Here is a 23,747-nt window from a genome sequence, read left to right as displayed (position 1 = left end):
CTAAAACAGTTGTTTTTTTTAAAGGAAGACTGCTGGTCGTCTAAAATCTGATCACATGGTCACATGTAAAGCTCTGCAATGCTAACAATATCTGAACAGTTCTGCAAGTTTTCTGTCAGTTTGTTTGTGAGTGTTAAGTATGTGATGTGTTGCCAGGTTTGTTGTTTGTTGGTGACCCCTACGAGGGGTTAAGTTGGAGCCATGAACACAAGCAGCCAGATCCGTCTGCTGCTCTGGAAGAACTGGACACTCCGCAAGAGACAAAAGGTACAATTAACCGATTCACCGGGACGCAAAACAATCATCATCGCAGGCTGTAGTTTCTAAAGCCTCAAGACAGCTTATATTTAGAGCGCTCTGTTTATATCATGTGATACAAGCCTCAAAAATTTGGTTACGAGTGCAGGATTTAGGCAATGAGGTGTGACATGCCACACAAAAATATAAGACTCTGAAGCTGAAAACTGTGTTTGCTGTGCTTCAGAATGTTCCAAGTTTACTTTTAGTACATTATGTGCATAATTTATTGTCTGCTATTATTTATTTAACATCAGGGCAACACTTTTCATTACGGTTCGATCAGTTCTATGGATGATTTTAGAGAATTTTAGATCCAATATTGGATATTTCGTTTTACTTCAGCATATTTTTACAGTTAGATTACCAATATCTGAAAATTAATATCCATTTTGTCATACTGTACATTATAATGTTGATGCTTAAATTCAAAACAATTTTAGTTTTTAGTGTTTTCTGTTCAATTTATTTAGACAAAATAGTATAGAATTTTAATATTGATAACATTTATCAGTTATTGGCCATATCATGAAAATAATTAAATATCAAAATTTTTGCTTAGCTAATATTGTGCATATTGTACAACCTTATTCAATTCTTTAAAATGAATGCATTATACTTTAATAAATTATTGTTCTTTATTAGGTCATATAATACATAATGCATTATGACATAACAAGGACCAGTAATTTATTACAGCATTTAGTAATCGAGGCCCATATATATAGACTAAGATATTTCTTGTATTTCTGTGTTAATTATGACAAAAGCTGCTTGTTTTAAAACTTTTTTATTAACAGAATTTGAGAATTTATTGAGAGTGGGGAGAGAAATATAATTCAGTTTACATCTTCATTTTGTGATTTTGGCATTTTTAATTTATATTAGAGTTAGATTGTTTTAATATATTAGTTTGTACAACTTGAAATGTTAAAAATGCATTCATGTATAAAATAATATTAACATTAAATGCTTTAAATAGTATATACAGTATTTATTCATGTAATTAGTAAATAGTAAAAAGTAGTATTGTTTTTCATGATACCTTATTATGTTAGGTAATAGATTTGTAATATATTGTTGTATTACAAAGTGTTACCAACATTGCTACAATCCTACATCCTAGATCTGACGTGTTTCTGAGCATTCTGCTCTCTTGTTATGTGCACAGATTCGCTTCCTGGTTGAGATTCTGTGGCCTGTGGTTTTATTCATTGGACTTGTTTGGCTACGAAGAGCAAATCCTCTATATCGCCAACATGAATGTAAGAATACACATTAAAGTATATTGTTAGCTCTTGTCAATGTCACACTCACAGCCAGATATAGATAAAAATGGGTTTTCAAATAATAAACGTTTCCTTCAACATCTGTCTGTCGTGACTGAGGACTTGCTCATGATATCTGTAAATGCAGGTCATTTTCCCAGCAAGGCTATGCCTTCAACAGGAATCCTGCCTTGGATCCAAGGGATTTTCTGCAATGCTAATAACCCATGTTTTCGCCATCAAACTCGAGGAGAGTCACCTGGGGTCGTTTCCAACTACCACAACTCCATGTGAGTCAGACACTCCTCCACAGCTCAAATCTGGAAGATTTTCCTATCTAGGACATGTTGTGTTGTAGGCGTTCAGAGATAGTCCTCTGACACTATATAGTTTGGACCAGAAATGTGTTTTCCTATGCAGAGGAGTTTTGCAGGAGGTGCAACAAAGAGTCGGGATTGTAAATTTAGTCTTATCCCATTAGAAAGCTGTTTTTTTCTCTCTTTTTTCTCTCTCTCAAGTTAAAGGGTTAGTTCACCCAAAAATGAAAATTCGGTCATTAACTACTCACCCTCATGTCGCTCCACATCCGTAGGATCTTCGTTCATCTTCAGAACACAAATTAAGATATTTTTAATAAAATCTGATGGCTCAGTGAGGCCTCTATTGCCAGCAAGATAATTAACACTTTCAATGCCCAGAAAGCTACTAAAGACATTTTTAAAACAGTTCATGTGACTACAATGGTTCAACCTTAATGTTATAAAGCGACGAAAATACTTTTTGTGCACCTTTATTCAACAATATAGTGATGGGTGATTTCAAAACACAACACAAATTACAAATAGTCACAAATAGAACATTTTATATATGTCTTTAGTAGATTTCTGGGCATCTGAGGGTGTTAATTATCTCACTGTACCATCAGATTTCATCAAAAATATCTTAATTTGTGTTCTGAAGATGAACAAAGATCTTACGGGTGTGGAACGACATGAGGTTGAGTAATTAATGACAGAATTTTCATTTTTGGGTGAACTAACCCTTTAATACCGTAAAATTAGAGATGTACCAACGCTATGTCACGACCAATTCGTACTTATTCTACGAGGTGGCTATTTCGTATAAATTCATACGACCTCACTCGTGCGAATTCGTATGATTTGTCTAAACCCCAGTGACGGTTAGGTTTAGGGGCGGGGTTTGGGGTAGGTCATTCGTATGAATTCATACGAATTTGCCAACTCGTAAAATACATACGATTTAGCAAAAAACGTATGAATTAGTACGAGTGAGGTCGTATGAATTCATACGATTTAGCCACCTCGTAAAATACGTACGAATTGCCGTGAGATCGGGTTGGATGTACCCATTTCAATTTTTTTGGCTGATTCCGATTTCCGATTTTTTGTTAGTGAGAAATCGCCCTATTCCTTTTTTCTTTCTAAGAACTATAATTGACAACATATACAAACAAAAATCTACTTTTCTTCAATGCAAAGTTTTATTTTCATTTAAAAAACAAACAAACAAACAAGTAAAAGTCAGTAATAAAATATAAACAGCTCAAATAAATGCAACAGAATAAAGAGATCTATGAAACTAAGTTTTTTTTGGGGTTAACTGGGTTTCTATTCAGGTAAGAAATACTACAGAAATTAAAGTAATCAAATGTAAAATGACACATTTTACATTGGTTACATTAATTTCTGTAGTCTTTTTTGTAAATATTAATACAGATCAATTCTTACCATTAAAGTTATAAAACGTAGGCCTATTCAGTCAAGAGCAGAAAGTGATTTTCTTTTGTTCTTTCATTAACATGACAGACAGCAGCAGGAATATTGGACTGCTGTCCCTTTAAGAGTTTATGAACGGTGTTCAACGGACCCAATACTGTTACACACAACATGGGTTCACTTCTTAGCTATTTAACGATTCAAAACTGACTGTGTTAATCTGTATACTCGCCAAGATTGCCTGTGCCGCTGGTTTTGACATACGTTTGTATGTATTTGACAGTTTAAGCGCATTATGCTACTCGTTTTGGTATTTGTGAGTCAATGTTTCAATGTTTTCCTCACATAATGAAACAAGTAGTAACATTTAAAAAAACATTTGGTAAGCATCCAACTAAGCGTTTCAGGTAAAAACATTCTATGAACGATAGTTTTTAAGAACATTATAAAGACCAGATACTCTTGAAGGAATGTTTTATTAACTTTACTGGAAATGTTCATTCGTAACTTTGAGAGAACCTTGCCACAACATTAGCTGAAATTCTGAGAATGTTTGTTTTTAATGGACTTCCAATCTCAGTTCCAGTCTATCGTTGTTACTCATTTATTTCTGCCCTCCTTAGACTGGCACGGTTTTACATGGATTCTCAGGAGCTGCTGTTCAACGACACTGAGTTCCAACAGCTCGGTCGTCTGTGGCGTGAAGTCACTGTCATGAGCAACTTCATGGAGACGCTGCGCACCAATCCTGAGCTGGTGGCAGGTATGTAGAGCATGGGGAGCGTCTGCTGTCTGACCCATTAACCCGGCCCTTAGAGGAACTGATGGAACCTCTTTAATGGATCTGAGTGATGGATGGAGAGAGTGGGCATTTCCTCTCTTGTGCTTCCACTCCTCTCATACCTGTTTCCTTTTCCTGCTCCATCTAATGGGTTGATGACTAGACCTTAGTGTGAGGGCGAATCCACGTCTTTCTTAAAAGATGATGTGAATTTTTCCACTTTGGGAATGTATTTTTTAGGAAAATATTATTTTATTTGATAAAAATATGGTAAGAACAGTAATATTGTGAATTGCTTCACAAGAGAATTGCTTTCCAATTGAATATATTATGAGCGCTATGAGCACTTTACTGACATAACTGTGACTTCACTCAGCACTTACTGTTGTTCTCATGTTGATTTGATTGATTCTACTACTCTCATTTGTAAGTCGCTTTGGATAAAAGCGTCTGCTAAATGACTAAATGTAAATGTAAATGTAAATGTATATTTTAACATGTAATTTATTCCTGTTATGGTAAAGCTGAATTTTCAGCATCATTACTTCAGTCTTCAGTGTCACATGATCCTTCAGAATTCATTCTATTATGCAGATGTTCTAGAAACATTTATTATTATTATTATTATTATTATTATTATCAGTTTAAAACAGTGATACATTTTTTCAGGATTCTTTAATGAACAGAGTAAGCATTTATTTAAAATAGGAATATTTTGTGCTACAATGTAAAAGTCTTTACTGTCAATTTTCATCAGTTGAATAATAAAAAATCCCAAACCCAACCTTTTAAACAGTAGTGTATATAGTAATACAATTTAATATTCTACATCCTACTTGGTAAAAACAATTTTTTAATCTCTTATCACAGTCATAATTTGCATCTTTTTAATGTCATATGATAATATTTTCATAACATGTCTTATCATATCTTTTATACAAGTAACAGTCCTATTAGTTTATCTCTGAACACCTTTAACTGGAGTGAATTAGTTAAATCTGTCAGCACTTTCTCCACACACGACCCCCATGTTGTGACCTTTCAACACAGAGTACTGTTGAGCGACAAACCTTTCAGCAAAGAATTCAGTGATCAAGTGATCCATTGAAGCACTTTGTCAGCACAGTTTGTCCTCTGAGTGAATATATGTCAAAGTCATTATACACGCTGATCAGCACACTGCTGCAATGTTAAGAGTGCTCCAGTTAAAAAGGTGTGGAATGCATTCTTCCCATTTCACATGTAACTAGGCCACAAAAAAAGGGAATATTTGTTTACTTGCATCTCAAGTCAAAGTTTTAAAGGATTTAGTTTAAGAAAGCAATTTTTATGATCTAAAACAAATCTTTTATGACCTTTACAGACTTGAATGTGGCTTGGACTTATGACATTTTCATTATAAAATTATAGTTTTCATTACTGATGTTTAATCATATGTTTTCCTCCATGTCCTTTCCTTTCCCCTGTGCATTTAGGTAAAGGACTGAAAGTGGAAGACATTCTGAAGGACGACGAGACTCTAACATCATTCCTACTGCGGGACGTTGGGCTTTCAGAAGCTGTGGTGCATGATCTTACAAATGCACTAGTGCGGGTGGAGCAAGTAAGTTGTGGCAAATTTTCCTGCTTTTTAAAAGCACAATGGCTGCTTCTCTTGTGAGACATTGGTTTTCATAAATGCTTTAACAGCTTCCCACTGCAACAAGAATCTTGCCACACAGTCACATCCTCATACACTCCTATGGGGACTCCCTAGATGTTTCCAGCAAAATCTAGTAGGTTTGTGTTGTGTTTTATGGTGTTTAACAGTCACTGAGAGCCCTTCCTGAAGTTGTGTGTCATTGTCTTGGTGACGTATGTCTTCTTTTGTTTCACGCTGGCCTTTCACACACTGGCTGATTTATTGTGCAGTCCATTGTCTCAGTGATTCAAGCACTCTTAAGCAGGCTGCTTTGATCCTACACATTACTAAGTGCACCTTGATGTATTGTGATACACAACATAATGGATGGAGCTATTTCCAGAAATCTGTATTTGAATGATTTCTTTAACACAAATTTATTAATTTTACAAACCATAATCCATCTGAAGATATTTCTATAAGATCATGCTGAGAATTTCACAAATGAGATATCCAGTTGTTCTTCAAGACAGTAATGAGATTAAATAAAGATCAAATATAACCATATAGTCTCTTGCTTCTCAAAAATTTCTTCCTACGAAAAATTATTCCCCTAGTAATCTCATTTTTGTCCTCTGGAGTTTTAAAAAGTCTTACAAAGAAAAAAAAAAAGAAAAAAAAATATTTTTTTAAAAGGTATGCTATGTAACCTTTGACTCTCTAGCAGTTAAAATACAAAACTGCATGCATTTTGCAGAGGAACATTGTTTTGGTTGTGCTTTGGCGCTGCATGACTGTGCGGATGAATTCTTCCTCATAAGTAAAAAAGGACAGAGATTATCCTACTGCTCATAAAACATTCACTACTAGGATCATAACCCATTTAGATGGAAAGGATCCCAAGCGGACTAGCTGAAGATGTTACTGTAGCTATACCCATTAAAAGACATGGTACTGCTTTACAATGAACTCTGTTAGAGAGCTAAATATGGCAATTTATCTGTTCAATAAAATACCTTACTCACCTGTCGAGTCGTAAAATTGGCATCTCCTCATCACTGTTACAACATTTCAAATACCTCAGTTAACTCCATTTTCGAAAAGCCAAGCCAATGTTGATTCTTGTTTTATTACGAGCTCTGTCAGTTTCTCTTCTGTTCTGGATTTTTTTTAAAGTAGGTGATTCCCCGGAGGTTTGAGATTTAGCGCTCCATGTCGATTTTCTCGCTCGCTGTGACAACTAAACTATGTCACTCCCGCGCCATACACACGCCTTATTAGCCGGAGCAACTTTTCTCTATTTACAGATATGATGAGACACGCCAAATGAGTGACGTGTGTACACAATTTCCCACGAAATCTATCCTTTATATAATCACTTATAATAGGCTTATAGGCTTATCATAGTGCATCAGGGAGGACTGATGATATATTGACTTGGAAAAATGTTACATAGTGTACCCATATTGTACCTTGTAAAAGACTGTAAAAATGTGACAGTAAAAATCTGGTTAAATTGTTAAAAATAGTTAAAGTTGTACTCTCTCTCTCTCTCTCTCTCTCTCTCTCTCTCTCTCTCTCTATATATATATATATATATATATATATATATATATATATATATATATATATATATATATATATAGAAAAACTGTAATAGAACTACATTTTGTGTTGTAAATGTACCTTTTTTTAAGGAAAAAACGTATAATTCACAGTGAAAAACTGTAAACTGACATTCCTATAAAATTTACAGATTGCTCTATAAATATTTTTACTTTTTTACTGTATTTACTGAATACTGAATTATTCTTTTTATTTTTTTCACAGTGTTTTCATCAAATTCCTCCAAAACCAAATTTTGACCAAATCTGTTAGCATGCCTCTATACCCTGAATATGTATGAACAACCTTCAAAGCCACGAAATAACAACTTCTGTGCATCTTCACTAAGCAGAGCTTTAATTCTGGACATGCTGAACTTTGCCCAATAATCTGCTCCTGTGTTTCCAGTTTGCATATGGCGTCCCAGATCTGACTCTGAAGGAGATCGCCTGCAGTCAGACTCTTCTGGATCGATTTCTCATCTTCCCCAACCGTGGATTGTACTGGGTCCACAATGCCATGTGTGCCCTTTCCCAGCAGAAACTGCAGAAGATCGAGGATGTACTTTACGCCAACATAGACTTCTTCAAGCTCTTCCGACTGGTCAGTCATGACACTTTCTCTTTACACATGCTGCACTGAAAACTGTTATACTGGTGTTTAGAGAAATTAAATGTAATTCAATCCCAAAAAATGACCAAATTAAATTCCTGAAAATGATAATTCCAAAATGAAATGGATTGAAAATGTTGTGTATACAGTAAATCACACTCCCTTTGCCATGATTGTACACTGTACAAGGCCAACTACATAAAATGTGAATGATCAAATACTTTTTTTGGGAAGAAATTAATACTTTTATGCAGAAAGAAATGTTTTTTGAGCAGCAAATCAGCATATTAGAATGATTTCTGAAGGATCATGTGACACTGAAACGTCTTAAATTATAATAATATTTTACAATATTACTGTTTTTGTTTTATTTTTAAATAAATGCAGTGTTGGTGAGCATGAGACTTCCTTCAGGAACATTAAAAATTTTACCAACCCCATACTTTGAATGATAAATATAACACTAAATTATGCTATCATTATAATAACTTATACATTTATAAATATAATAGAGTAGTTATAAAATTAAATATAATATAGATGTTTCTGTGAAATATTCAACATTTCTAAATGGTCACTGAGGTGTTATAACGTTCTCTCGCTGTAACTCACTCTCTGTTTGCCTTATACATTTTGAAACTGTTAATTTTGTTTCAGAGAAATTTAAATATTTTTCATGAAGTTTGGAAATATTTAGCTCAGAGTCAACAGTAATTAACTGTCATCAATGTACTCCTCTATAGTGTGCTGTATACATGAGCTGTACGGATGTCACATGTGACACATGCTTTGGAATTATGGAAAAGCTGTTCTAAACACATCATAAGTGTTCACAGGTGGTGCACTAAACTAAGAATGTGGATCATGAGCCAGACCTACTTACCTGTTGTTAGATTTTAGGAGGCCTATGAATACCACTGCTGAAACAACACTACTTATCAGCTTTCTCTTTCTTAGTCTCTCTCTCACTTCGTCCGTGTGGTTCAGCTAGGGTTAGGCCAAAGCAGATGGTAGCGTTAGCATGATGACACACTGCCTGGCCTCATTTACTAATGAGATTAATGAAGACACACCCTCCGGTGCATGGTGAGGACTGCTGTGGAAGCAGTTACTGTTCTTTAAGCAGTTTTGCTGTCTCTCGTGATGATGTTAGGCTTTCGGGAAAAGTTGTTGCTCATCTTGCAGCTCTCTGCTGGTGTCATGAATGGTGGAATCATAACAAAGCTTACATCACTCTGCTGAATAAATTGCCCTATGTCAGCTATAGAAATCATACAGCAGGGGTGCAAAATTCAGTTCCTGGAGGCCCACAGCCCTGCTCCAACACACATACCTGTAGTTTTCAGTTTTCAGCCTGAAGGACTTCATGAGCTGTTTAATTCAGGTGTGTTTAATTAGGGTTGAATCTAAGCTCTACAGTGCTGTGGCCCTCCAAATGGAGCAAATAGAGCCCATCAATGCTTGCAGACTATTGCTGGACAGTGACAAGAGATGCTCCATTTAATAGACAAGCCAAGTAGCACAGAGTAGACACTGAATAGGACTAAACTACAGTATGTACAGTAAATATGAGTTTTTTGCCTTTTGTTTCATAATAAATTTGATTTATAACCCTTTGCTTATTTTTATAGTGTTACATAAACAGGACAGGTGACAGGTACTATCGACACAATCTACATAGATGTAGAATGTAAAAAACATATATATCTTGGAATATTATCAGCCAATCATTTGTTTTAATTGTCATATTTAAATTCAGCACATCAAAATACATAATAAATGGACCCTTTTTCTCTAAAGCAGATGAATTCTAAAAAGTTTGTAGACCAGTGTTATTAATAATAAGTCAACATGCAGTAAATCAATGACTATATTAATGTACTCAACATATGAACCCTATATTCCCGGAAAGAACATAAAGTCAATGTCTTCCATCTCTAAGGGCCCCGTTTACACTAATTGTGGTATTTGTTTTAAAACTGAGTTTTAAAATTAAAACAATCCTTGTCTACACTGGCGTTTCCACAGAGTTTCAGAAACGATCTCCGTCCACACTACACAACCGAAAATGCATGTCACATGGCCGTTAAAGGTACAGGTTGTAGGCGCACTACCAAAACAATAACAATCGCGTGGTTTGATGACGCTAAGAAGGTGCGTGGAATGATGGGATTTGTTGTCTTCTACACAACCGCTGACAGCCATCAATCAGACGGAAAGATAAAGAATACGAAAAGATACGAATCAAAACAACTCACCTGTTGAGTAAAACACAAGCGAGATCGGCATCTCTTTCTAGGTGAAGTTTGTCGCAAAGCTCTCTCCATCTAGAAAATGCAACACCGATATTGATCCTCGCTCTTTCTCTCCTCTTGTCCCAAACTCTTCTTGGGTCGTTTGGTTGGCCCGTACGCTTACATTTATGGGAGCTGTCCTTGTCAACAGAACCAGCGGCAGATGGCAGATAAATAAGTAACACAATCCACCATAAAACGTGCAAGAAGTAAATAAGGAACTGCTTGAAGCAAGCTAGTGGTTTGCTGGACGCTAGACACTACTTCTGCATTTGTCCACGGCACTGTTGTCATGTGGTTCCTACGTCAGTAAAGGCGGTAACAAAGGGTAACTGACGTCATTGACAGGCGACTGCATTGCCCCGTGTCACTGTTTAGAATGGGAATTTTCTCATGATTTACAAGGAGTTGAAAACATTAGAGATATTGTTAGTAATCAGCTGGACAAAATATATAACACAAGCCTAGTGGTTTTTGGATATTTTACTGTGAATATCTTACAAATTGTACCTTTAATGAACATTGGGTATGCGCGTACAACTGTAAACAGTTGCCTCTTGCGCATGTAGGCAGCTGCAGTATTAAAAAAATGTTGAGTTTAACTGCACAATGGCTGCTAAAAATGAAAACAAAGCCAGCAAAGATTGCAGTTCAGTCTCCATGTTATTGTTTACACGGTCGTCAAGGATAAGCAGAGTGAATGTGGGCAGCCACGCCATCATTTTCAAAAGTCTCTGTTTTGGTCTGTTTATACTGAAACGCAACCCCGGCATTTTCAAACTAAAATGGGTCTGCAGCGTTTTCGAAAGTCTCTGTTTTTGAGGTTCGAAAACGCTGGCGTAGTGAAAACGACAGGCGTAACTGTAGCAAAACTTATGTCATTTTAAAACGAAAATGCACTTTTGTAAATAGGTCCTAAGATGGATTTTGGGCATCTCCTGGCAAGACCACATTCCAAACAAAAGCTCACCCAGAGACGCATGCACACCAGCTGAATGCCCAAAGACCTGCTGTACGGCGAACTTGCCAATGGCTCCAGGCCAGCAGGAAAGCATGTACTTCGCTACAAAGATATGTGCCAATAAGACAAGCAACATCAATCCAGATGCAGCTGTAGATCATGATAGATGGAAGCTCGCTCTCACATTAGACAGTCTATTAGAATGATTTCTGAAGGATTGAGTGACAAAAAAAGCAGCCTTGGTGACCACGAGACTTCTTTTAAAAGCATTTAAAAATCCTTTAAGTGGTCGTATACATTGTTAAAAATAAATTTTACAGGTAATGGTCTGTCATACAATAAAATACCTGTTGTTTTACAGATATTAGCTGTAGTTTAAATAAACAGTAATATACTGTACAACACAATGTATTCTGGGTAATATTTGTTGTTTTCGAGAAAGTAGCCTAGAGCAGTATAACTTGAATTAGCAGCTCTCAAAGTCGACACAAAGAGGCTGTGTCCCAAATCACACCCTATACCCTCATTCCATAAATAGTTTACTAATAAAGTTCACTTAAGACAGTGAATTACACTGATGAACACCTGCTGTTAACAAGCAGAATCCGTAAGATCAAATAAAGATGAAAGAATAAATGAAGTTTCAAGATCTGATTAAACAACTCTACAAACAGCATTACCAGCTTCACTTTCATTACCAGCTTTATTTTAAATGTGGGGTTTAAATGTTAATGCTTTATTGATTCATTTAATGTTACCATTGTGGTGATCGGTGTTTGCTTCGGTTGGGCTCTTCACCCTTGACTTTTCAACATTAGTTTTTCTTTGTCTGCTGTAACTGTGTGTTTAAGGCATACATGTTATAACAAAAAAGCACAAAGAAAATATGATCAGATACTATTGGCTGTTTATTAATGCTTTAAGTCATGAAACAGCCTGGTTCGCTGATCTCTTTCTAATCTATAATTATATGGGTGATGTTTTATATTTTTGATTATGATATTTCTGTGATTCTACAGCATGATATAGCTACATCAGTGTCATGACAAAAAGATAATATGAATCATTTTAAAAACATCTGTATCATTTAGACACACACAGACGTCAAGAATAAGCATATGAATTTCAATGATGAATGAATTTCAATGTGACAGAATTAAATTTAGTCTAGTAGTAAGTGAAGCTGGTAATGCTGTTTTTGGAGTTGTTTAATGAGATCTTTAAAGATTTAATGTCTGATTTTAAGGCTGTGACTGTAGTTAGCTGTAGTTCTTGTGTTTCCGTTTGTCTTTTTTTCTGTTGTTGTTTCTCTTTCCTTCAATGTTAACAGCAGGTATTCATCAGTAATGGTCAATCCTCAATTAGTCACTTAATTATCTAATTAATTTAAACACTGCTGCACTGTTACTCTAACACTCTAGCACTCTGTAGTGTGAACACTATAAGTGTTCATTAAACACTAAGGATTTTGTTGTGGGGTTAAAAGTGTTAAAGGTGTAAGATGAAAAAAAAAAACATGAACTGTAATTTAACAGTAATAAACGGTAAATTAATTTCTGACAACATACTACAGAAAAACAATAATTTACTAGTGCCCCTGCTACCAGAAAATTACCTTAAAATCAAGGAATCATTTTATTATTTCCATGACGACGCGTCACTGTTTGTCACGTGACACACGGCAGCAACAACAGAACTGTATGACTGATGGATTGCTTTTGTCATTTTTCCTTTTTTATTCAAAATATTCACAAACTTGTTAACTATTTCATGAAATATCTGATATTCCAATTGTCAAATATGTATAAGTGAATGTGTTTTGTTGTTTAAACACTTTTATAATGATCTCGTTAGTTGAGCTGTATGCGCGATATCCGCCATTTTTGTTTGTGCCGCAGTTCAGAGACTCAGATCTGTTGTGATTTACAACATGTGAATTCATCCACACCTCTCGAAATACATGAATGTAAGTGTCTGGTGAACTGGGAGAAGAACAGAGTAAACTTTAAAGTTGCTTATAATACAGTATGTATCTGATTTTAATATAACACGTCTAGTTATAATGGAATGGATTATTATTGTTTATATAGAGGTCTATGGTAATCTAACAATGAATGTATGTTAAAAGTCAAAGATTTTATAGTATTATAAGGAGATTTGTGTAGAATTACAGTAATAAACAGTAGGATAAGAATAAGGATAAACAACAGGATAAGAAATTACTGATTATCTATGGGTTTTTTTCTGACAGTATTTTTCTGTTTTTAAACAGATGCTGCCAGAAAAAAATTTTTATTTTACGTTTATTTATTTACAATGTATGTAATGTATTTTAATATTACTTTTAAAACAGTATTACAATGACAAAACGTTTAAAATTGTGTACTCAAAGTAATTATATCTATAAGTACAATGAGTGGGCCACCTCGACATTTCCATTTTTCCTTGGTTTCATATAAACTCAAACACTCTTTCCTTTTCTCTGTGTTCAGTTGCCCATGGTGCTGGATAATCACATGACTGGGATGGACCTGCAGTTCTGGGGTCGAGTGCTTTCAGCAGTGTCCGACAAGCTTCAGGAGGTACGACTGCTTGAGAAAACTCAGTTCCTTTCCCCTTTCAAGACCCTTATTTTAGCATCCAGGAAGCTCCTCACTTCCCTTCAGCTCTTTAGAAAGCTCCAAGAGAGATGGTAGGAAAGTGTGTGCGGATCATTATTGTCTATCACATCAGAACCTCAGTTGTACGGTTAAATCACCATAATCTTGTGAAAAGGGCAGAAAGTGTTTATATGACCAATTAATGTGTGTACATGCATGTGTTTCATCACTCCTGTTTTATAATTATGTTGAAAGGACATTCCACTGAGGTCACATCCTGTTGGTGGAGTACATTTCTTTCCCTTTTGCTTGGGTGACAGAAAGCCTGGCCAACTAATGCTATCACCCACCACTAAATCCATCTGCGCTCAGTGGGTCTGAATGTATGAATGGGAAGTAGGGAGTAAAAGTGTTAGTTTAGCCGAGGTTGAGCAATGACTCATAATTCATACTGAAACCTCTATGGAAATCTTCATGTTTTCACCTACACTTATCTTGACCTGGTTTGACTCACTGTGCTATCATAGTGTGCATTAGAGTTCACGACCCATGGAAAAGTGCTGGATCTTACGTTCACTCCTATTTTGACACAGAGCAGCATTTGCTAGGCTTTGTGGAGATGAAAATGAGCATAACAGCTGTGAGGATATTTGTCCTTCGCATGAATTCTCCCTAAAGCATTTCCCATAACTTCAGAGATAACATCAGATTACATGATGTTATTAATTACGTCTTTTATATTGTTAGAAATGGTTTTCTTTAATGCACTCAAATAAAAAATGAAAAATCTGTCATAATTTACTTACATCATTACCCTCATGTCGTTCCCATACAAAAAAGGTGTTTATTCTGTTTTTTTTTATTTGTTTGTTTTTTGTCCTTACAATGAAAGTCAATGGGGTCCAAAACAACACTGGACATTGTATGGACAAAAACAGACACTTTTCAAAATGTCTTTTTTTGTGTTGTTTATTTCTATACAGAGTTTACCAGTTGGATTAGACTGATCATGTACATGGCAGAATTCAAATTGGATCAGTTGCAAACCTGGTTCTCACCTTATTTTTACCTCCAGGATGCCAAATTGAGCCACAACTGTACATAAGGGTTTATTTAGGGATATCCTCTTCAAGTGCATCTTTAGGTTGCCACGTGTATTAGCCTGCTTTAGTTCTGGCAGATAAGAGATGTTGACCCTGGATGGTGAGGTTCAGACAAGGTCGGTCAACCAATTAGGCGACATTCTGCAAGCGACCATCTAGGGCACGTCTCTTACCTTAAAGGGATAGTTCACCCAAAAATTTAAATTTGATGTTTATCTGCTTACACCCAGGGCATCCAAGATGTAGGTGACTTTGTTTCTTCAGTAGAACACAAATGATGATTTTTAACTCCAACCGTTGCCGTCTGTCAGTCAAATAATGAGAGTCAATGGGAACTTCTAATATGAGAGTAAATAAAACTTGCATAGACCAAATTAAACCCTGCGGCTTGTGATGACACATTGATGTCCTAAGACACGAAACGATCGGTTTGTGCGAGAAACCAAACAGTATTTATATTATTTTTTACCTCTAAAACACCACTATATCCAACTGCAATCAGCACTCGTTTAGTGAGGCAGCGATGTCTCGCACTTATTGAAGTATATGCGCGAGACATCACTGCCATTGTTAGAGCACGATCAGGCCTCACTAAGCGAATGCTGAATGTAGTTGGACATAGTGGTGTTTTAGAGGTAAAAAACGATATAAATACTGTTCAGTTTCTCGCACAAACCGATCGTTTCGTGTCTTAGGACATCAATGTGTCGTCATGAGCCGCAGGGTTTAATTTGGATTTGTCTAAGCAAGTTTTATTTACTCTTATAAAAGAAGTTCCCATCCACTAGCATTATTTGACTGACAGACGGCAACGGTTGGAGTTAAAAATCATCATTTGTGTTCTACTGAAGAAACAAAGTCACTTACATGTTGGATGTGCTGGGGGTAAGCAGATAAACATCAAATTTTCATTTTTGGGTGAACTATCCCTTTAAAAGAGCTTTTTTTCATTTACTACATAAATCTTAAATTTCCATTTGATAACTGTACTATTATTCTAAAATAATAATAAAGAATGAAAAGGTACACTGTAAACCTGAATGCTGGGAAATAGAAATCCCAGCCCAGTTTCAGGTAAATTTAAATTTGTATAAATTAAAAGAAACAATTTCATAAAACTCAAAACAATGATATAATTCAGATTACTTAAATGTGTCAGTTTCGTGAACTCAAAAGAAAAAGAAATTTCTAAATACTCATAAAAGCTAATTTGATTGAACTAATTTATTTAATTTGAGTTTGCCCTACTTAAATGCATGAATTATTTTGAGTGTTAGGGTTTACAGTGTACACTAACATTCATGTATGGGATCGGTAAGCTTCTTTAATGCTTTGAAGGAAGTCTCTTATTCTCATTAGTTTTATTTGTCAAAGGGACAGTAAAATAGTGTAAGATATTGTGGTCGGCGCCGATGGCCTCATGGGCAGCGCACTGACATGTAGCGCCAATGCGCTTCGGGCAAACCCGAGTTCGAGTCCCGGCTCGTGGTCCTTTCCCGGTCCCGTCCTCCTCTCTTTCTCCCACTTCGCTTCCTGTCTAGTAACTGTCCTATCATAATAAAGGCAAAAATGCCAAAAATAAATCTTAAAAAAAAAAAAAAAAATTGTGTAAAATATTGTGAAATATTATTACAATTTAACATGTTATAAGCTGAATTTTCAGCATTATTACTCCAGTCTTCAGTGTCAAATGATCCTTTAGAAATCATTATCATATGCTGATTTGGTGCTCGAGAAACATTTCTTATTATTATCAATGCTGAAAACAGATTTTTTTTTTAATGAAAAGAAAGTTTAAAAGAACAGCATTTATATGAAATAGAAATCTTTTGTTAACAATTAACATAAATTAACATAATTTGATATATTTTACACATTTACGCTGAATAGAATTAATTAATTAAAAAAAGCATTTACTGACCCCTAAAATTGAGCAGTAGTGTACATTATGTCCAAACATTTGACTGATAATGTATGCTTTTAGGCATACATCAAACTTTATATTTAATTATTCTCAAGTGAAAGTTGTGCTATTACAGCCATAAAGACATAGTTAACACAAACATTTTGTCATTGTTTACTACTCTCAAATTTTTAAAAGCTGTATATCATTCTGTGGATCACAAAAGAAGATGTTTTAGCAGAATATCCAAGTTGCTGTTTCCTATACAATTAAAATAGTTGGTAATTCAAGCTTAAAAAGATCATTAAAACATCATAAAATTACCATTCAAGATGTTTTGTGCTGAAAATCTTGCCTTTCTCCACTTCTCCTACCCTTTTGCATTTAAGACCCCTTATACATAAATAAATCTGTACATACTGTAGCTGTTATAGTTTTAAAATCAGACTATAAAAGTTTACTAAATTTACTAAAATGTCCTTTCTCCTAAAGCTTGCAGGGAGGCCCAGCTCCCAAGACTTGATGCGGGTCATGTACTCCATATTCCAGCCTGGGGGTCCCACTTCCTTCAGTCAGCTGATGTCCACTGTGTCAGATCTGTTCTGCGGATACCCTGAGGGTGAGGGCACCCGGGTCTTCTCTTTTAACTGGTATGAGGACAATAACTACAAGGCTTTCCTAGGCATCAACAGCTCCAGAGGACACGAGAGCTACACCTACGACAAGACAGCAAGTGAGAGCTGTTGATCTGTCTTTTTCAGTTTCTTTTTTTAAAAATCTTTTACTTTCTTTGAATTTTTCTTCTGCACTTTTTCTTTCTTTTCTTTCTTGTTCTGTTTCTCATTCACTCTCTCTGTGGCCCACAGCTCCTTTCTGTAATGCATTGATGCAGAACCTGGAGTCAAACCCTATTACGAAAATCGTGTGGAATTCAGTGAAGCCTCTGGTGATGGGGAAGATCCTGTACACCCCAGACTCCGCGGCTGTCAGAAAGATATTAAAGAGTGTAAGGTTTAAATATCCACCCACTCTCACACATGCGCTGTCAACCAAATTGTATACTACCATTCAAAACTATTTGGGGTTGGAAAGATTTTCTCTGAAAGAAGTATCTTATGCTTATGAGGCTGCATTTACTTGATCAAAAATACAGTAAAAACGGTAATATTGTGAAATATTATTATTACATTTTAAAATAAATATTTCAATTCATTCACGTGATGCAAAGCTGAATGTTCAGCATCATTACTCCAGTCTTCAGTGTCACATGATCCTTCAGAAAGCATTCTAATGCTAATTTGTTGCTCTTTTGTAAGATTATAAAAGTCTTTACTTTCACTTTTGATAAATTTAATGCATCCTTACTAAATAAAAGTAATTATTTCTAAAAAGAAAAAATCTTACTGACCCCAAACTTTTGAATGGTATACAGTGGGGACAAAAAAATCTGAGACCTGAACATGAATTGTGTCAGTATCTGGTTTATCTCTTTTTTTTTTTTTATATAACAGCAGCACTTGAGCTGCATGAACTCCACAAGTTGTGTAAAACATGATGATCATGTTCAGCATCATAATTTGAGATAATCCAGCAAGCATCTTGTGTGCTTCAATAGTCAGGGTTACACTGGAATATATATTTCCATCTTGATGGTTGTTTTTGTTTCAATGAGCATCCCTAAAGTGCCCTGTAAACATACAGTATGACACTGACAATGCATATGGATTCATGTTTGTGTGTGTGTGTGTTCTACAGGCTAACACTACTTTTGAGGAGCTAGAGAGGTTGAAGAAAATGGCTAAGGTCTGGGAAGAGGTGGGACCACAGCTCTGGGAGTTCTTTCAGAACAGCGTCCAAATGAACATGATACGGGTAACATATCTGTTTCTTTTCATCTCACACACACACATACCGTACATGCATACACACTTCTCTTTATCCCTTCACATGCCACATTATGCCAACAAACTTCTGAATATGTAATCCACTGTCCTCCTTTAGTGTCCTCCTTTCTGTATGATCTCTCATGGGATTAAGTTTTCATTTATATTATCTGTCATATTATTGTATCTGTAAGTAAATCCATTCTCAAATATTGTCTGAGATTGTTTGTATATTTGGTGTCAGTAAGTAAAAAAAAAAAGAATACCTTTCAGAAAGGATGCATTAAATTGATTGAAATTTATAGTAAATATATTTAATGTTACAAAAGATTTTCTATTTAAAATAAATGCTGTTTCATTTTGAGGGAACTCGTGCTGCGTCGAAGAAAATGGGGAACTAGGGAGTGCCTCCCAGCTTGACAGCGTCTGAAGCATGTGTTGAACTAGTTCAGTCTCGATTGGTGTTGCGTCATGACGTCATGTGATGCTGTACACAGAAGCTACAAAAGAGAGCTGGCACAGTGTTATATTAAGCTCTTCACCAAGTGTTCTGTGTTGTTGTCAGTCCTAGTGTTGTCAAAAGTACCGACTTCGGTACCTAGTCGGTACTGAAATTTTAAAAACTTGACGCTTTGAGTGCTTTTGAGTGGATTCGTAAACATCTCTGATTGGCCGTTGTTTTCACGGCTCATCGGATATGTCTGTGATAGGCTTCAATGATCAATGCTGTAAAAACGTTGTAAATAGTCATCAATTAATCTCTTCACTAAGCGCTTACACAGATACACGCGGGAGCGTTTGAAAGCCAATTGTAGCCAATCACAGGCATATCCGATGAGCGCGTCAACACAATGGCCAATCAGAGATGTTTATGAATCCGCTCAACAGCGCTCAAAGCGTCACGTTTTTAAAATTTCAGTACCGATTGGTACCGAAGTCGGTACTTTTGACAACACTAGTTAGTCCTATTTGGTGTTGTTTGTAATACCTTTTGGCCTGCTGTACATGAGACCCCTGCAGTGGTGGCTAAGGACCAGGGGGTTTTCCCAGAGGGGAAATTCCACATGATTAAAGTAACGTGCAGATGCCTTCGTTCTTTGGGTATGTTGTTTTTGTCCAAGGGTCCTGTGTTGGGAGCGTCTTGTCAGCGTAAATTACGGAATTGGATGCATCCATCACAGGCTGGGGAGCTGTCATGGAAGGCCGCTTTACCAGAGGTCTGTGGAGAGGGCATCATCTTTCGTGGCACATCAATTGCCTGGAGATGATGGCTGTGTTTCTAGCCCTGAGGCACTTCCTCATGGACCTCAGGGGCCATCATGTTCTGCTACGAAAGGAGAATACATCGGTGGTCTCCTATATAAATCAGCAGGGGGGCCTGAAGTCGTGCCCTCTCTGTAGTATGCCGCATCAGGTTCTTCTGTGGTCCCAGGGAAAGTTGCTCTTGCTCAGAGCGATGTATATTCCTGGGGACCAAAATTTGGGAGCAGACACCCTGTTGAGGTAGAGGCTGAGTCATGAGGAATGGAGGCTACACCCCGACATGGCAGAACTTCGGCCAAGCGGATGTGGATTTAATCGCCTCCCTCGAGAACTCCCACTGTCCACTTTGGTTTTCCCTCATGCATCCAGCTCCTCTGGGGCTGGATGACGTGGTACAGGCGCAGCTGAGGCGGATATGGAGTTCTAGAGAGGATCTGGCGATACGGGGTCAGTTTACCCCTAGTTGCCCTGTGCTGGCCAGCCTGAGTTTGGTTTTCAGGCATCATAGAGCTCCTAGCAGGCACCCCTTGGGAGATCCCCATCAGACAGGACCTAGTGTCGCAAGCCGGGGGCCTAATTTATGACCCCCGTCCAGAGCCGTGGAAGCTATGGGTCTGGCCTCTGAGGGGGACCAGCTTCTAAGCACTGGTCTCTCAGTAGAGGGTGTTTGATACCATTTTAAACTGTAGAGCTCCCTCCATGAGGAAACTTTATGCCCTAAAGTTTAATGTGTTTCCTTTATGGTGCAGAGAATGACCCAGTTAACTGCCCAGTGGCTTCAGTGCTGGAGTTCCTCCAAAGCCGTTTCTCTGATGGTCTTTCCCCGTCCACACTTAAGGTCTATGTGGCAGCCATAGCTGCCTTCCACATGCTTTTAAGCGGTGGTCCTTTTAAGCACCAATTAATTGTTAATTTCCTTCGTGGTGCTCAGAGGATGAGACCTGTCGCCCAAGCCAGGGTTCCTATTTGGGGCCTGGCACTGGTTCTTGAAGGGTTATCCCTGGCACCCTTTGAACCTATTGACAAGTTGTCGGAGAAGTTTCTCTCTTTCAAAGTGGCCTTCCCTCTTGCCTGGAGAACCCTAAAGCCCTGTTATCTGGGGTTTCCCTTCAAGAGGTTTGTGATGCAGCTGGCTGGGCCTCCCTGCACACCTACATAAGATATAGCTGTCACGCTGGAGGCGCTCCCCTAATTGTCTCAGGGAATAAGGGTTACAGTCGTAACCCGAGACATTCTTATGAACTTTCTCTTTGTCAAAGAGTCCTGAAGAAATGGATCATTGTTTCCTGAAACTGTTTTCAACATTGATATTAATAATAAATGTTTCTTGAGCACCAAATCAGCTTATTATAATGATTTCTGAGGATCATGTAACGCTGAAGACTGGAGTAATAATACTGAAAATTCAGCTTGAATATATTTAAAAATGTATTAACATTGCTTTATAACATATATTAACATAACATGATAACAGTGAACACAGCATGCTAACACAAATCACTGTATATTTTTGATGACATAAATGCAGTCTTGGTGAGCATAAGAAAGTTTTTTTTTTCAGTCCTTTATTTCTATCTCTGACTTTCTCTTTTTCCTCCCCATTGTAGGACACACTTAGAAACCCCACAGTGATGGACTTTTTGGACAGGAATCTTAAAGAAACAGAGTTCTCTACCAAAGACATCCTTAACTTCCTGCACAATGGTCCAGAAAAGGAGAGATATATGAACATGACCAACTTTGACTGGAGAAATGTCTTCAGTCTGGCTGATCAGGCTATTAGGATGTTCAACCAGTACAGTGAGGTGAGAGCAGTCATCAATTCAGATTGGCTTTAAGGATAAATTAGTTATAAACCACAAATAAATAATACTCATCTACTTCCCATTTCAACCACCTCATCCACATGTTTCCTTCAAAATAGAACTAGATGATAGGTGGGGCCTCCGCAATGTGATGTCACATTGCATAGAACCTGCAAACTGCTTATTTTGAGACACTGCTTATGATTTATGGGGATTAAAAAAAGGAGTGGGTGGATTTTTACTATCATAGGGTGGTTGTGTTCATAACCCGCTGACACACATTAATGTTCAGACACCATGTAAAAGTGAATTTTGCATAATAGGTTCTCTTTAATATTTATATATCGAATATCTTTACAGTATCGATACAATCTTCTGCATTTGCGCTAGATAACCTTTTTTTGTTCAAAAACACTCAAAACTTACTCAACAAAACAATCATTTACTGAACAGATTTTACTCAACACTTATTCATTCTGGAATAAAACAATAATTCATACAAGAGATTTGTTCAGAAACAATCACAGGTGGAGTGTGCGGTGAAAGCCGAAAGGAATATTGTTTAGCACTGTAATATGTTAATATTGGCAAATATCTTCCATAAAAACAAGTCAAAATTAATTTACATCCTTAAACCTTGCCCCTCTAAAACATTCAGCTCTTTCCAGAGGAGATGAAAAGGTCTAGCAATGCTCTATGTAGAGCATTTCCTCAAACCATCCTTGTCGTTCCTTACTTCACAGAACGAGGCTCTTTAGCTCTGAGCACCACAGCTCTCATTCTACGGAGTGCTGATTGCTCTCAGCACATCACCACAAGAAAGACCACTTAGCACGGCTATATAGAGCCCATCGTGGCCAGATGGGTGAAAGGGAAAAGAACAAGCAAGCTGTCAACAGCATGCAGGCCCCTCTATTGTATGGCTTTGATTAAGTAGAGAGTGGGTGGGAGAGCCACTCTTTGCCAGCGCCTTGTTGTTTTTATGGACGGTGGGCTTCACTGAGAAACAACAGGGGCAAATCACTCAGCTTCAGCTTCACAACCCCTGTTCGTAAGCTGGAGGCCTCTTCTCGCAAATTGATTCGATTGGGATGGCGATGGTGGGAGAGATCATAGAACAACCCAGTCTCCTTTTGTTTCCGTCCGAGCGGAGAGCCATCGTGCTTTACAAACAAACCTTGCTTGTTTAACCCATTAGCTATAGTTGTCATCGTTCAGCCTTGCTCAGATATTACCTTGAAGAGCTATGGCATCATTTGTCGCTGAAAAAATGACTGATTTGTCTGTCTTTTTGGTTTATTTGTGGTTTTTTGGGGGTGTGATCTCAAGCTGTGTGCTTCTGAATGTGAATGTTGTGTTTTTGAATTGAAATGTGTTGAGAACATGTGAGTCCTGCAGGGGGTCCCATTGAATCTTTCCATTCACTTGTTTGTTCGGGACCTCTGGTGGCATTGTACATTACTGTGAATGACTCCATTAGATATGGTGTACATGAAATAGGAGGCCTCTCGGCTCTAGTGCGGTGGCATGTGATGTGAGAGCGAGCCGTTCACTCAGCTATTGTACAGCAGTCCTCCAGTGAAGAGCCAACACAGACTCTGTGATTTTCCCATGTCATTGGAGCGCTTTGAGAACGAGAGGCCTGCTACATGGAGAATTGCTTTGGCTTTTGAAAGCGTGACACACACATTATTATACAACATTATTAGTTCCAGTCCTCGTTTTTTTTGGCTGCTTGTTTGTGTTTGCGCACTCTACTGTATATGTGATGGGATCATACGAAGACTCTTTCTGCAGTTACATTGTTACACCAGTAGGTGGCAACAAGCGGAAAACTGAATTGTTCAAAAACAGTTGAGAGAAACAATCATTTACTCAACAGATTCATTAAAAACACTGATTCAGTCTGTGATGAATCAATCATTCACCTAAAAGATTTGTTCTTAAAGATTGATTCATTCCATTAGTGAACCACAGAGATGCACAACAGTTCTGTTGTTGCTTTGTTTGGAACT

At 37.1% G+C, this 23,747-nt stretch overlaps 1 protein-coding gene across 2 annotated transcripts in view; it reads left to right on the top strand.

Moving 5' to 3' along the window:
- Window positions 1–201: 201 nt before the first annotated feature.
- Window positions 202–23,747, top strand: part of abca4b (ATP-binding cassette, sub-family A (ABC1), member 4b) — a 47,502-nt gene continuing 23,956 nt past the window's right edge. For both annotated transcript variants that reach the window (XM_067363825.1, XM_067363824.1), the window contains exons 1-11: window positions 202–267; window positions 1,469–1,562; window positions 1,714–1,855; window positions 3,925–4,064; window positions 5,558–5,685; window positions 7,717–7,911; window positions 13,668–13,757; window positions 17,274–17,514; window positions 17,648–17,787; window positions 18,537–18,653; window positions 21,535–21,732. In XM_067363825.1, coding sequence (XP_067219926.1) covers window positions 202–267; window positions 1,469–1,562; window positions 1,714–1,855; window positions 3,925–4,064; window positions 5,558–5,685; window positions 7,717–7,911; window positions 13,668–13,757; window positions 17,274–17,514; window positions 17,648–17,787; window positions 18,537–18,653; window positions 21,535–21,732 — 1,551 coding nt within the window. The remainder of the gene's footprint in view (window positions 268–1,468; window positions 1,563–1,713; window positions 1,856–3,924; window positions 4,065–5,557; window positions 5,686–7,716; window positions 7,912–13,667; window positions 13,758–17,273; window positions 17,515–17,647; window positions 17,788–18,536; window positions 18,654–21,534; window positions 21,733–23,747) is intronic.

The sequence above is a fragment of the Chanodichthys erythropterus genome, chromosome 16 (assembly GCF_024489055.1).
Source record: "Chanodichthys erythropterus isolate Z2021 chromosome 16, ASM2448905v1, whole genome shotgun sequence".
NCBI lineage: Eukaryota > Metazoa > Chordata > Actinopteri > Cypriniformes > Xenocyprididae > Chanodichthys > Chanodichthys erythropterus.
This window is presented reverse-complemented; position numbering and strand designations above follow the sequence as displayed.